This window comes from Lissotriton helveticus, chromosome 5_1 (genome assembly GCF_964261635.1).
Source record: "Lissotriton helveticus chromosome 5_1, aLisHel1.1, whole genome shotgun sequence".
Taxonomy (NCBI): domain Eukaryota; kingdom Metazoa; phylum Chordata; class Amphibia; order Caudata; family Salamandridae; genus Lissotriton; species Lissotriton helveticus.
Window position 1 is genome coordinate 206,610,335 of NC_136065.1, and position 16,822 is coordinate 206,627,156.

The window sequence follows — 16,822 nt, forward strand, 5'->3', positions numbered from 1 at the left end:
ATCACATAGGTAGTTACAACAAAACCAAAAGCAAGTAACTATGCCCTTTAAAAGAACTAGAGCAAACCAACTAACTGAATGCTTGCAAACCCAAGTGACACAAATATTAAAGCACATCAAGACACAATCCCACTAAAATTTCTTAGGACACATGCAAAGAGAATGGTAACGGAAGGCTTACTTTCCCTTCTACGGCATGCAGCACAGGATCTAGTGTCTGCTTCCAGTATTATAGTATGTGCCTTATAAGGTTTCCCTTGCAAGCAATACTCACCTGCAGTTCTTCTGCACTCCTGTTAAATGAGGGTCCGGGAGGACCAGGTGCTCCAGGTGGTCCCTAAGAGAATACAATTAAATTTCACTCATCAAGAAATCTAGGTACTACAGAAAGCTATTCCTTGGATTTATAGAGTCTACAGCAGAGCATGAGCTCACCTTATATGACAGAACAAACTGAAAAGCATAATATGAAAAATAAGTAAAAGTATGGGACCAGATCAGCCTGTGACTTTAGTGAAATTAAGATTGTCAGCCCATGACAATTAAGCACACACAACCACAGTGATGACAATTTACGAGTCTTCTCTGCAGTTGATGTGTTAAACAGTATTGTCCAGAAATATTGTGAGTGTGGTTATATTACATTCTTTAGGACCAGTGAGTGACATTCAAAAATAGTTTGCCAGATAAGCATGCGGAAACCGAGTGCCAAAAGAAAATATGTTGTTTTACAAAAATAAGGGTAGAGAAGCGGAGGTGATAGGGAAATAAAGGGGAGAAAGGAAATCAACAGAACAGTACTCACAGGAAGCCCACGCTCTCCTTTTGGGCCCTCAGGACCATCAAAGCCTTGTAGTCCCTGCAAAGAAAAACATAGGAAAACTTCAGTCCCCAGCTGAAAATATCAAGCTAATGAAAGAAGGGATAATATGAATAAATTTGACTGATAGAAGAACAAGTTTTTATCTTCTGTAAAGTTATTTTTCGGTGGATTCCATACATTCCATGGGTGAACGCCTTTACATGGGCCAGAATAAGTCTGGGATTTGTTTTCTAGTGATGCATGTCCACTAGTGCTACAAAGCATCTGACAGAGTTATGGAGTGGCATTAAGTAACTCCAAAGGAAGTGATATACCATTGGCATATACTTGAACTTGAGGTCTGGTGATGTTGGTCTGTCCATACTTTCCAAGCCTGCCCGCCCCCGCAATGGGCATACTGGATTGATCTAACAAAAATAAGAGGTGAGAATATCAAAATTATCCTCAAGAAGGAAGGCTATAAGTAATCTGGGCCTGAATCCATCATAAAGAACATTCTCAAAGGTAAGTAATTACTTCTAATGAAAACGGCTCCCACACTCATCAAGTGAACACATCTCAAGGCAGTATAGGTAGGAGAATGGTACAAAGGAATACATCAAAGCTTTACGCTTTACCAAATTTAAGTTGATCTCTTTCATTAGATACCAGGCAATAAAAACTGTGAAAATGAATTGGCTAAAGAAAGTGTGAGAAAGTGCCATCTTTCTTGCCTTGGTATGCCCCCACTTTTTTTCTGAACTGCTGATGTGCTTTGACTGAGTGTGACCTGGGTCCCTGCCAATCGGGTACCCAGGGCCTGTGTTCCTTCCCTAAAAAGAAAAGCTATGCTGAAACAAAATACCCAATTGGCATCTCTGGCCACCTGTCAGCCCCTAGTAAATGGTACCCAGGGCATGGTGACCAGAGAAGACCCCTGAGGGCTGCAGCACTTATTGTGCCACCTTCAGGTTCCTTGTACCCTGGCACCCACCCACTGCCTTTGCAGGCTGCGTGCCTAAATACAGAACTAAAGCAAGAGTCGACATGGCACACATCCCTGTGTGCCATGCCCACAGAACCCACTGCCCTGGCATACTTCAGTCACCCCTCTAGCTGGGTGCCCTATGCCAGAGGTGAGGGCACCCGGGCATGAGCCCTGTGCCCCTACAGTACCCAGGGCCATTCCTGGGCACTGGAAGTGCAGTGATGCCATTTAAGACTATATGGTGCTGGGAGGTCGTCATTACGAACTCCACAGCACCATAATGGCTACACTGAAGACTGACAAGTTTGGTACCAAACTTCTCAGCACAGTAAACCAGCACTGATGCCAGTGTGGGATTTAATGTAAGATGCGCGAGAGGGCATCTTAGAGATGCCCTCCAAAACGCGAACCTACAATCCACGTCTGGGCTGAGTGGCTGCAGAGGCTGCCACACAGAAGACATGTTGCTGGACCCCTGGGTGGATTGCCCCCGCTCTCCTGGGCCTGCAACAATGCACATCCCGGGTGTGGTGCTATGTCTCCTCCCCCAGGATGGACAGGGGGAAGCTTCAAAGGCATACCGCCTCTGAGAGCTTCTACAGACCATTTGCTGTACCCAGCAACTGGCCCCCCAACCGTTCTACCCCCACTCTGGCGGGAAGACTGGCAGGAAAAACTACGTCAGGAAGGAGGGTGTGCCAACCTTTGCCAACTCCACCCCTCAGGTGGAGGAGGCGAGGTGAAGCACGAATCCGGGCTCCGGCCATCTTGTAGATGGGGAGCCCTGCCCAATCCCAGCTAGGTTCCTGCCCCCCTCCCACAGGAGAGGAGCGGGCTAGGGGCTGTCCTCACCCCAGGACAGGGACCCATTGGTCCCTGCCCTTGCCCTACCTGTAACGCCCCTAAATTTAGTATTTAGGGGCTCCCTGAACCTTCCTTTCTCAGATCCAGATAGGAAAAGAAGAAAGAAGATCAAGAAGTAGAAGACCCGCCGCGCAGCTGCTAACAACAGGACAACAACAACTGACTTGACCCCAGCCCTACCGGCCTGTTGATCCTGGAACCTGCTCCTGCCTAATCCCGGCGACCTCCGCGGACAGCAACCTTGGGACACCCAGAGCACCTGCCTGCCTTGACCCTCTCGAAGATTGGGACTCCCATCAGCATAGGCTCTGCTGCAACAACCCACCTGGTGCTCACCAGGAAGCTCCGGACCAGCCCACTCTGCACCAGCCGAGCCCTGGCCGGGCCAACCCAAACCAAGACCACGCGGACGTCCCCCCAGCGACTGGGACCCAAAGTCCAGAGCCCAAAGACCCTCCTTGACGAACCAGCCGACGCCTGAAGACTCAGAACCAGGGGCCATCCCAACCGCAACCAGCCGAGGGTAAGCTTTTCCGACCCTCAAAAACACCCCTGCACATGGCGCCCCGAGGCCCCCTGTGCCTCCCTTTGGGGTACCTACCTGTGCTCCATCATCCCAACTTACCTCGCGAAGTGCTGGTCGCCCCTGGAGAGTCACCGTCCCCGAGCCTGCAGCCTTTGTTCCTTTTTCAAAATCCTCATTGGATAACATTGAGCACCCGACGGCTCAAAAGCACCCTGCACCCAGCCGCCCGAGTGCCGCTGGCTGTGACCCCTTGGCCCTATCCTACTTCCCCGCTTGCCCTGAGCAAGTGACCAGGAGCCCAGCTCCCAGAGCCGCGTGGCCTGCTAGCCAGCAGCCACCAACCGAAGGCCCCCTTTCCCTCATTAGATAACATTGGGCCTACCTACCTCTGCACTCGGCCGCCCCAGTGCCGCTGGGACTGAACTAACTGTACTCACCTGACACTGGGGGACCCCTGAGTCGATGCCCAGAACCCTAACTTCACCCACCAAGTACTCACCTGGAAACCAGTAATTCACTTACCTGCCATTGGATAACATTGACCCATTTTGACTCGAAAATTTTCTGTGTGAAGTTTTGAAAACTAAAAATATTCCTATTAAATCAGCCAAAGTCTGAATTCGAAAGTACTCACTGTGATCAGGAGAGAAGCCAGTGCTGTACCTTTCAGCCCAGTACTGAACCGCAAAAGTAATCCCTAGCGGGTTTATTAGTAACCTGTATTTTCTCCATAGGAACCCATTGTCTGCTTTTCTATGAAATTTCTTCAGTCTACTTTTGAAAACTGCAAATATTCTTTAAAAATCGTACGAAATACTGAAACGCAATTACCTACCTGTTTTGAGTTAAGCCCCCAGTGCTGGCCCTAGGAGACTAGTGCTGGGTTACAAAAGTAACGCGATCGTACTTTACCTGCAACCTGAATTTCCTCCCATTGAATAACATTGTCAGAAGTACATTGAAAAGTTTCTAAGTGTCAACTTTTAAAATAGCTTTATATTCATGAAAATTCATCACAATAACTAAAACGTTTTTGCTAATCTGATTTCAGCTTAGACCCCAGGACTGAATCTAAGATCTAGTCCTGGAACTACCAAAGTAATCCATAAAGTAATCAACTGTACTTAACTGTGAAAAACCCATTGAGCTCAATGCTATAGTGTGTTTCAGAACTGTGGTGCTTACTAGCTATCCTGTAATTATTGTGTGCACAAACTTTATTGCTCCTCTGCAAAGTATTTACATGAGAGTACTCATAACTTGAAAAGTCTATTTTTATAACGGTTGGTTCTAAAAATAAAACGACTATATCTGAGGATGTAATAACAATTGGCCTGGAGTTCAGTTCTTGAGTGTGTGAAACCTTTTGCTGACGGAGTGTGTACAACAAATGCTTTACACTGTCCTCTGGTACTGCCTTACTGCTCGACCAAGCTATCCCTGTGGACTGTTCTGACTTTAACCTCTGTTATACCTTTGGGGATTGTGGACTCTGTACACACTGTACTTCATTATTGTCCAGTATATACAGAGCCACTTTCTTACAGAAAGGTACCAAGGTTGCAGATTGTCTGAATTGGAAAAGCCCTCATGAAGACAAATGTAGCAGATGTGCCTCTAGTGGAATGCATTTAGAAATGAAATCTTCAAGTACAGGTTTACCAACCAACTCTGAGGGACAACCATTTAGGAATTCTTTATTTTGCCATAGCTATCCACAGTTAAGAACCATTGAAATCAATCTAACTGCAAAAAGGTTGCCATTAATCCTGACTGGGTGAATTCTCTCAATGCAATGACTTAAGGTTCATTGGAGGTTAATACAGTGAAAGCATTCCTCCTCTTTAAAAGGATGTAAAAGAAGGAAACAAAACAATTCAATAAATCTCATTTTGTACCTACCTTGAATAGAAAGGAACATTTTGTTGTAAGACCCAGTCAATCCTTAAAAAAAATAGGAAGGGAAAGACGAACAAGTTACTTACCTTTGTTAACACCTTTTCTGGTGCATACAGTATCTGCCTGTGGATTCCTCACCTTATGAATATCCCCTGCACCAGCATTCCGCAAAACTTTTTCCTAGCTCTCCGCGCTGACTAAGTCGTCACAGTGTCATGGCTCCGCTCGCGGCTGCGCATGACATCACCGGAGCCATAAGACCACCTCGGCGTAATGCCGTCAGTTCCACCCATGAATTACCTGCACAAGAGACAAGTGGCGTTGGTAGACTTCAGTGCCATACTGGCTGATGAAAAGACCTTCTTCGCAGACTGCTCCAACTCCTTGGAATCCCTGTCTGCTGGAGCCTGCGAAAATGCCCCTGTATATTGCTGCGAACAAGAAGCCTGCACCACCAGACTCTCAGGAGAGGGGTGAGAAGAAAGGAAAACCGGATCTCCAGGAGCAGGTTTATACCTTCTTGAGACTGACCTTGAATCCGTAGGAGCCGAAAGAGGGTTGTGCCACACATCGAGGATTGGCTCAGTCAGTCCATCTTAAATGGCAAAAGTGGTTCAACCACCGAAGACGGAAAATGAAGCACTCCCGTGAGAAGATTAGGTTTATATTCCGCCACAGGGAGCTGCAAATCCCAAAATTACGCAGCCTTCCTAATAACCGTATGATGAGGAGCAACATCCTTCGAGGGAGAATCCTGTAGAGAAGCAAAGTCCCACTCTGGAGAAGTGTCAAGTCCATTTGCCTCACACAGGTCCTCAAACACATCTTCTGTGTCATACACCTCTCCTTCCTCCCTCTCTTCAGCCTGGTACTGCTCCTCTTTCAATATTTTCTGCGCCTCTCTCCTCGAGCACATCTTTAGTTGCGTCGTCGTCGACGCCACACGCGGCGTCGACAGCTCCAGGAGCTGCGTCAAAGGTGGATCCACTACCATAGCCGGCGCCGATCGAATCCGAGAAGCTTCACGGGATGGAGCCGGGGACTGACCATACGGCGTCGACATCCTCGGAGCTGGAAAGGGCCAGGATGGCGTCGCTGGCATGAACGGCATAAAGGGGGCCTGAGGATACTGGTGAGGCACACCCAAATTATATGCCTAGGACCCATGGGACCCGAAGGTGCTCCAGAGGGGTACGAAGCCCTGGTGAACACACCATACTTCGCATTTAAAAAATCAGAGGGATCCGAACCCGGCGTCGGAAACTGAGGGTATGAGGCCGGTTCGAGATCTGAATAAGGTACCCCTGGGGTCAGAGCCGTTGGAGCCACAGGTGGAACGTCTGTGTCAGCTGGATTCGACACACTCTCTGGAGTCGGTGAGAATCTCTGCATCATTGCCTGCTCTGGAGTCCCTTTATATGAGGGAGATTGAGCCGAAGTCACCTGATGAGACACTGAAGGAGAAACCATCTCCTTTTCTCATCGTCGAGCAGGAGAAGGAGACCTCGACACCACAGCCTTCAAGGATCGGCGTCGAGAAGCATGTCTCCTCTTCTTCTTATGCTTCCCCTTGGAGTCATGAGACGACGAAGACTTGGACTTTTACCTTTTCTGACCCCTTTTTCTTTTCTTGCCTTGGCCATATAAAGCTTGGCTTCTCGCTCCTTCATCGCCTTAGGATTTATTTTCCTGCACGAAGAACATCCTTCGACGTCGTGGTCTGAAGATAAACACCAAAGACAATCTTCATGCAGGTCAGTAATTGACATATGTCTACCGCACTCCCTTCAGGGCTTAAAACCTGACTACCTTGGGGCAGACATGTCAAAAGAGAAAGAGATACAAACGAAATTACAAAGTATCCAGTCGAAGTATGGAGAGTCCCAGAAAAAACCGTTAGCTTCGACAGTGCAGAAAAAAGGGAACTGACGTCATCACGCCGACGTGGTCCTATTATGGCTCCGGCGACGTCATGCAGAGCCGCGTGCGGAGCCATGGCGTTGTGATGACCTTGTTGGCGTGAAGAGCTAGGAAAAATGTCTGCGGAATGCTGGCGCAGGGAATATTCATAAGGTGAGGAATCCACAGGCAGATGTATCCATCAGAAGAACCCGGTTATTTACCTGTAATCTTGATTGATTCATGTCCTGGTCTTCCTGGATGTAGTCCGGAGTCACACCCTCCCACAAGGGCATGGCGGTTGACTATTTCCTGTTTTCTTGTGTCTTTTGGCGTGGTATGGTATGTTACAGGAAGTGCTTCACTTGTTCCTCCCTTTTGCGGTGGCTCATGGGTAACAGGGGCAATCTTGTGGGAACTTTTTGGGTTTCAGCTAGGGAGTTGGGTCTGCCAGAAAGGAGAAGTATCATGCGTAAGGACTGCATCCAGGAAGACCACGACGTGGAGTGATAAAGATTACAGGTAAGTAACCAGGGCATTCTACCCTTTGCTTTTTTGTATTCTCAGTACTTTGGCAAACTGCAACTACTTGTCGCCACCAGGGTGATGCCAGTGTAGGCAAGGCATCAAGGTTGGAGCTGCTGCACTCACCACCACTCAAAGCTCCTTTGTGATGGGTGGCCCTTACAGTGCTGTACAGGAGCCATCCAGAACTCCAGAACTCTGGCCTCCTTTATTTCAGTGATGGGATCTGCTATGAGAAAGAGGAAGAGTTTGGCATTTGGGAATAATATATAGACTCTGAATGGCCCCTGGAGGGGGACCTCTTCTCGCAGACGAAAACAAGTTCTCTTTCCTAAGGCATGATTTGTGTTTTTGGGGAGATCTTTTGCTTACAGGACTTTACCCATGGGTGACAAAGATTCCTTAGATGTTTCCCTGTGGGTCTTTGCCAAAACCAATAATGGATCCTGCTCCCTAATAGCCTTCAGATGCAAGGAGGCACACAAATTGCAGACTGCAGTATTGTGCTCTGATCAAAGACACCACATGCAGTTGTCATGTGCACCCAAAAGGAGAATGTTGTGCATCAGCAATAAGGCTTGAAATTCCAGTACCACCATATCCGGAAGTGAGGTCAGGGCTAGAGCTGCATGGCATCACCTGGTGGTGCTGGATAGCCGCTGTTTGGGAAAAGCTTTTCAAACGAGTCTAGACCTTGGAAGGATAATTCATAAGGTGATGAATCTGTGAGAAGATCTATCCATTTGAAACACATTTCAAAAACAAGCCAGCAGATGCTATGCAGTCTTTACCCTACAGGTAAGTACCACACTGTCCCCTTTCTGGCACTTTACCCCACAGTACTTTACCACACAGGTTAGTATGTATATTTTTTGTAAATGGCATAAATACAATTTCAAAAAATTAATTTATAGAGTAACTGTAATGGAGGGAAGAGATAAGGTATTAGAGGTAAAGAGAGGTAATGGTTTAGGGTTTAGGGTTCAGAGATGGGTAGAGGTACACGGAGGTAAGGTTTTTTTAGGGGTCAGGAATGGGTTGGGATAAAGGTAGGTAAGGGATTTTAAGGGTTATGGGGTGGGTTGAGGTAAAGAGAGGAAAAGGGATTATTAGGGTATGCGGCAGGGAGAGGTAAAGGGTGTAAGGTTTTTTAGGGTTCAGGGGTGGGTAGCGGTAAAGGAGATTAAACGTTTTTTAGGGGTCAGGAATGGGTAGTGGTAAAGGGAGATAATGATTTTGAATGATAAAGGGGTGAATAGAAATAAAGGAAGTAAGAATTGTTTTTAGAGTTCAGTGGCGGGTAGATGTAAAGGGGGGTTAAGGGGTTCTTAGGATTTGAGGGGCAAGTAGAGGTAAAGGGGATAATAATTTGTTTTAGTGTTCAAGAGGTAGAATTGAATGCGGTAGAGAGTTCTTAGGTTTCAGGAGAGGGCAGAGGTAAAGTGGAGATTAGTGGATTTACAAAAATTGTGTTTTGGGAGATTGGCCTCCTCCCAAAAAAAAAGGAGATAAGGGGGTGTTTGGGGGGAGGTCACCTCTGAAAAAATAACTATTGCGGGTTAAAGGCATGTTTTGTAAAGCCCTGTGTGGTATTACAATGTGACGCAAAGGTCAACTCATTGTAATAACTGTGGGTTAAAGGCAAGCAAGGTAATGTCCTGTGTTGTAACATCTGATATTCCGGCATAGTTTATTAATGATGTGCCAGCTAGCAAGACTTATCAGAAAATGGTGACACACTGTAAATGCTATGTTTTCTTCTTTCTCCAAATACATATTTCTTTATACTAAGAACACCGTGCCTAGCAGGGGCCCCTATGAAGTTTCTGACCCAGACACCTCAATCCCACAACTGAGGCCCCTTGTCTATTTTCATATGTGGGGTGTGTGAACGTGTGTAATGTCTATATGGGATGCTATGTTTATGAGTGTAGAAGACTGTGGGTCAAAAAATCCTTCCTAAAATGTGTCTTACCTATTGGATGGAAGGAGGCTTTAAATAACCTGCCTCTGACTCATTGAAGCCCATCCTCTCCCCTCACTCCATTAATGGCTTTTGCTACCAAGAGTGGCTATGTTTGGGGGTTCTACCCAGTCTAACTTTGGGTGAGCTGCTCCACAATACTATAATATTTGACCTAAAGGAAAGAAAATGCACTTCTCGATATGAAGAAAATAGTGAAGAGTGCAGACAGGATGCAGACACTTATTCACTTGGGTTTTCCTATCTTGTGGCCAAAGTTGCCACGTTAATAGTGTTCTTGACACCTCCTCTACAGTTCAAGGACATTCATTCCGTGAATTAGCTCTGAGCAGACACATTCCCAGGACTAGAAAGTCTGCTAGTTTGAGGTCTTACTGTAAGTCTGCAGATAAGCCTAGATTCCTGGAGCCCCTTCGAGCTGTGGGAGAGGATGAGCTGAACTGCCCTGCAAGGAGAGGAGTTTCCCTTTCTGCTGGAAGCCCTGTACAAGACCTAGCTGCCTGAAGGACCTGCATGGAGGATGCCGAAAGGAATAAAGAAGCCCTGAAGGCCTAATGAAAGCTAGAAAAGATGAGAGCCAGCAAGCATCACCTTCGTGGTGGAGCTCCAGTGACTTTTTACAATCATCACTAGGGACTATCTGCTCTTTCCAAGGTTGAAGACCTGGATGCTCTGAAACGTTACATTACTAGGGAAGGTCTGATCTTATTGGCTGACGGTAGCCAGTGTGTCACACTTTCAAAGTGTTATTTTCATAGGTGTTATTTTTTTCATCAATTTCTGGATGGATGAAACCAGAAACCAAAACAAGTTGTGGCACCTGGAGGCACTGAAGTAACCCCAAAGCACATCAAGCGTGGAGCTTTTCAAAGCTTAGACATCGTAGCAGAAATGTGTAACCTTTAGTCGAGCTAAATAATGTGTTTGAAAATTATTTACCTCTGAAGGTTTTGTGTTTATGTAACATCAGTTCTGAGGTGTTCGAAGTCAGATGTCCTAGGACATCCTCTTTCTTTTAGAGTTGCATGGATTGTCTGATTTCTGCCTCTACATTTTCCGAACCAAGACTCCTTTCCCACACACCCTCTGGTACTGGGAAGTTGCTATCTGGGTTTACAAGCAAATGGGTCTGACTGCAACTCAAACCTTATGCAGGATTACAGGTCACACATTTTCTGCTACAGGTCCATCCCCATAATCACATTCTAAATCATCAACATACTGAGTGGAATGTCTGTCGATGACCAGACATGTCTTCATGCTAGCTGCATTTTTTTTAAACTAATTTCTGGTTTTCGATACATCATTTCAGTATTGTTTTCTTACAAATATGCTGGAGCTCCGTTGCCTCAGAGACAGCTAAAATACACAACCATAGGTGACACCCAAAAAGTTTAACTTTTGCAAAAACTACATTGAACGTCCAAACTATGAGATAGAAGAATAAGTATATTATGTAAATCCGCGGCACACGGATACTTCAAAAATATAAGCTCACCAGCTGTGTGTCATTCTCTCTAGGACTTATAATGCTTTTATGCTTAATATTCAAAAACTTGAATATTTGTTAAATCAACAATAGGCAGTCTTGTAATCAGTATGAGATTTAGCTTTTGTGTTTCATAGGTGCATGAGAAGTCCTTACCTTTGCCCCGAACAAACCCTGCAAGTTAGGAAAGAACAAAAAGTACAAAATAAGTATATTTCTAACACATACTGTGAGACAATGTGTCACTCAAACGCAAAATACACAGACTGTCTCACACTTCTTTAAAAAGACAAGCTATAGCTAACACAATGCATCAAATGAGATCCTGATTTAAGCATGAAGGCAAATTGGCTGAACCAACATTGGATGCCTTTTAGACATTTCAGGCACAGACATCCACAGCATATTGATCTGAGGAACATTACAAAAAAGTACTTACGGGCATTCCGGGCAGCCCTGGCATTCCTGGAGGGCCAGGGAATCCGACGTTACCCTAGAACATTTGAAAATCATTGATGTTAACCTATGGCTGTACCACAAAAATGCATAATGTAACACATACATGGATGAACACTTTATATAATGACTTATGACTATAAGACTAGAATGTTGAGTCTGAGCTAAATAATGTTTTGAGTCACAAATATGCTAGCTAGAATTACATTAATAAAACATGTACCTGATTAATGCACTTACAATCTGTGATCCAGTTGGATATCAGTTTCAGGAATTGTGGGAGGCTGGATTAGTATATGGTGCTCACTTATTTAAGTGTAGCACCCTGCAATAATCCAGACAACCCTTATGGGGATTTTAGTGGTCTTAGACAAACTTAGAGAGCTCTCTAAGTGGTAACTGTGGCGTGCAGCCTTCAGGCTTAGTCGAGAAGTAGTGAAAAGCAACTTGTTTTACCAGTACCTAATCTTATGATATAGGTTAAGTGAAAAAGAATCACACAGTGTAGTTTTAAAAAATATGTATTTTATCACAAACACTCACTAACACATTTGTACTATCTACTACCCAGAGATAGAAACACAATACACACAGTACTTAGGAAATAGAGCACGTAAGTAGCACAAATACACAGTGGTCTCCAGGGGGGAAGACCAAACCATATACTAAAACAGTGGAATGCGAATCACGACTCAAGTCAAGAATGGACTCAGAGGATGTAAAAGTGTTGGGGACTCGAGGAACCACCCATGGTAAGTACCCAAGAACCCAACAGAGGCCGTGTGTAGAGCGTGAACATGACCGAGTGATCAACACAAGTCAATGGGTAAGTTGCGGTTGCAGTTTTAAAGACAAGCATTTACAATGCAATGGTCTCGGCATCATTAAAGGTAGAGCTTTTGGCATTGCTCATGACATTTCTTTTTTTTTCTTTAAATCATAAATAAATGGCATTGTCATTTACATTGCCAATAAACAGCACTCTGCACTCAACAGCACACACCGCTCTGCACCTGCACTCACCGCTCTGCACCTGCACTCACTGCTCTGCACACTCACTCTGCACCTGCACTCACTGCTCTGCACCTGCACTCACTGCTCTGCACACTCACTCTGCACCTGCACTCACTACTCTGCACTCACTACTCTGCACTCACTACTCACTACTCTGCACTCACTACTCTGCACTCACTACTCACTACTCACTACTCTGCAATCACTACTCTGCACTCACTACTCACTACTCTGCACTCACTACTCTGCACTCACTACTCTGCACTCACTACTCACTGCTCTGCACTCACTACTCACTACTCACTACTCTGCACTCACTACTCTGCACTCACTACTCACTACTCTGCACTCACTACTCACTACTCTGCACTCACTACTCACTACTCTGCACTCACTACTCTGCACTCACTACTCACTACTCTGCACTCACTACTCATTACTCTGCACTCACTACTCTGCACTCACTACTCACTACTCACTACTCTGCACTCACTACTCACTACTCTGCACTCACTACTCACTACTCTGCACTCACTACTCACTACTCTGCACTCACTACTCTGCACTCACTAGTCTGCACTCACTACTCACTACTCTGCACTCACTACTCACTACTCTCCACTCACTACTCACTACTCACTACTCTGCACTCACTACTCTGCACTCACTACTCAATACTCTACTCACTACTCTCCACTCACTACTCACTACTCTGCACTCACTACTCTGCACTCACTACTCACTACTCTGCACTCACTACTCACTACTCTGCACTCACTACTCACTACTCACTACTCTGCACTCACTACTCACTACTCTGCACTCACTACTCACTACTCTGCACTCACTACTCTGCACTCACTACTCTGCACTCACTACTCACTACTCTGCACTCACTACTCACTACTCTCCACTCACTACTCACTACTCTGCACTCACTACTCTGCACTCACTACTCAATACTCTACTCACTACTCTCCACTCACTACTCACTACTCTACACTCACTACTCTGCACTCACTACTCTGCACTCACTACTCACTACTCTGCACTCACTACTCTGCGCTCACTACTCACTACTCTCCACTCACTACTCACTACTCTACACTCACTACTCTGCACTCACTACTCACTACTCTGCACTCACTACTCACTACTCTGCACTCACTACTCACTACTCTGCACTCACTACTCACTACTCTGCACTCACTACTCAGCACTCACTACTCTGCACTCACTACTCACTAATCTGCACTCACTACTCACTACTATGCACTCACTACTCTGCACTCACTACTCAGCACTCACTACTCTGCACTCACTACTCACTACTCTGCACTCACTACTCACTACTCTGCACTCACTATTCACTACTCTGCACTCACTACTCTGCACTCACTACTCATACTCTGCACTCACTACTCTGCACTCACTACTCTGCACTCACTACTCTGCACTCACTACTCTGCACTCACTACTCACTACTCTGCACTCACTACTCACTACTCTCTACTCTGCAATCACTACTCTGCACTCACTTCTCACTACTCATTACTCTGCACTCACTACTCTGCACTCACTGCTCACTACTCACTGCTCTGCACTCACTACTCACTACTCTGCACTCACTACTCACTACTCTGCACTCACTACTCACTACTCTGCACTCACTACTCACTACTCTGCACTCACTACCACTACTCACTACTCTGCACTCTGCACTCACTACTCACTACTCTGCACTCACTACTCACTAATCTGCACTCACTCTGCACTCACTACCACTACTCACTACTCACTACTCTGCACTCTGCACTCACTACTCTGCACTCACTACTCTGCACTCACTACTCACTACTCTGCACTCACTACTCTGCACTCACTACTCACTACTCTGCACTCACTACTCACTACTCTGCACTCACTACTCACTACTCACTACTCTGCACTCACTACTCTGCACTCACTACTCTGCACTCACTATTCACTACTCTGCACTCACTACTCTGCACTCACTACTCATACTCTGCACTCACTACTCTGCACTCACTACTCTGCACTCACTACTCTGCACTCACTACTCTGCACTCACTACTCACTACTCTGCACTCACTACTCACTACTCTCTACTCTGCAATCACTACTCTGCACTCACTTCTCACTACTCACTACTCTGCACTCACTACTCACTACTCTGCACTCACTACTCTGCACTCACTACTCTGCACTCACTACTCTGCACTCACTAATCACTACTCTGCACTCACTACTCACTACTCTGCACTCACGACTCACTACTCTGCACTCCCTACTCTGCACTCACTACTCTGCACTCACTACTCACTACTCTGCACTCACTACTCACTGCTCACTACTCTGCACTCACTACTCACTACTCTCCACTCACTACTCACTACTCTGCACTCACTACTCTGCACTTACTACTCACTACTCTGCACTTACTACTCACTACTCTGCACTCACTACTCACTACTCTGCACTCACTACTCTGCACTCACTACTCTGCACTCACTACTCTGCACTCGCTACTCAGAACTCTGCACTCACTACTCACTACTCTGCACTCACTACTCACTACTCTGCACTCACTACTCACTACTCTGCACTCACTACTCACTACTCTGCACTCACTACTCACTACTCTGCACTCACTACTCACTACTCACTACTCTGCACTCACTACTCTGCACTCACTACTCTGCACTCACTACTCACTGCTCACTACTCTGCACTCACTACTCACTACTCTGCACTCACTACTCACTACTCTGCACTCACTACTCTGCACTCACTACTCACTACTCTGCACTCACTACTCACTGCTCTGCACTCACTACTCACTACTCTGCACTCACTACTCTGCACTCACTACTCACTACTCTGCACTCACTCTGCACTCACTACTCTGCACTCACTACCACTACTCACTACTCTGCACTCTGCACTCACTACTCTGCACTCACTACTCACTACTCTGCACTCACTACTCACTACTCTGCACTCACTACTCACTACTCTGCACTCACTACTCACTGCTCGCTACTCTGCACTCACTGCTCACTACTCTGCACTCACTGCTCACTACTCTGCACTCACTGCTCACTACTCTGCACTCACTACTCACTGCTCTGCACTCACTACTCACTACTCTGCACTCACTACTCACTACTCTGCACTCACTCTGCACTCACTACTCTGCACTCACTACCACTACTCACTACTCTGCACTCTGCACTCACTACTCTGCACTCTGCACTCACTACTCTGCACTCACTACTCACTACTCTGCACTCACTACTCACTACTCTGCACTCACTACTCACTGCTCGCTACTCTGCACTCACTACTCACTACTCACTACTCTGCACTCACTACTCACTACTCTGCACTCACTACTCACTGCTCGCTACTCTGTACTCACTGCTCACTACTCTGCACTCACTACTCACTGCTCACTACTCTGCACTCACTACTCACTGCTCTGCACTCACTACTCACTACTCTGCACTCACTACTCACTACTCTGCAATCACTACTCACTACTCTGCAATCACTACTCTGCACTCACTACTCACTACTCTGCACTCACTACTCACTACTCCGCACTCAATACTCACTACTCTGCCCTCGCTACTCACTACTCTCTACTCACTACTCACTACTCTGCACTCACTACTCACTACTCTGCACTCACTACCTACTACTCTGCACTCACTACTCTGCACTCAGTGCTCACTACTCTGCACTCACTACTCTCCACTCACTACTCACTACTCTGCACTCACTACTCACTACTCTGCACTCACTACCTACTACTCTGCACTCACTACTCTGCACTCACTACTCACTACTCTGCACTCACTACTCACTGCTCACTACTCTCCACTCACTACTCACTACTCTGCACTCACTACTCACTACTCTGCACTTACTACTCACTACTCTGCACTCACTACTCTGCACTCACTACTCACTACTCTGCACTCACTACTCTGCACTCACTACTCACAACTCTGCACTCACTACTCACTACTCTGCACTCACTACTCACTACTCTGTACTCACTACTCTGCACTCACTACTCACTACTCTGCACTCACTACTCACTACTCTGCACTCACTACTCTGCACTCACTACTCACTACTCTGCACTCACTACTCACTACTCTGCACTCACTACTCACTACTCTGCACTCACTACTCACTGCTCGCTACTCTGCACTCACTGCTCACTACTCTGCACTCACTGCTCACTACTCTGCACTCACTGCTCACTACTCTGCACTCACTACTCACTGCTCTGCACTCACTACTCACTACTCTGCACTCACTACTCACTACTCTGCACTCACTCT

The 16,822-nt window shown here is 46.2% G+C and overlaps 1 protein-coding gene across 1 annotated transcript in view; it reads right to left on the reverse strand.

Annotated features, from left to right (window-relative positions):
• Window positions 1–229: 229 nt before the first annotated feature.
• Window positions 230–16,822, reverse strand: part of LOC144752426 (uncharacterized) — a 1,170,660-nt gene continuing 1,154,067 nt past the window's right edge. The window contains exons 59-62 of the mRNA XM_078640356.1: window positions 11,416–11,469; window positions 11,133–11,150; window positions 806–859; window positions 230–337 (exon numbers count right to left, since the gene is read on the reverse strand). Coding sequence (XP_078496482.1) covers window positions 230–337; window positions 806–859; window positions 11,133–11,150; window positions 11,416–11,469 — 234 coding nt within the window. The remainder of the gene's footprint in view (window positions 338–805; window positions 860–11,132; window positions 11,151–11,415; window positions 11,470–16,822) is intronic.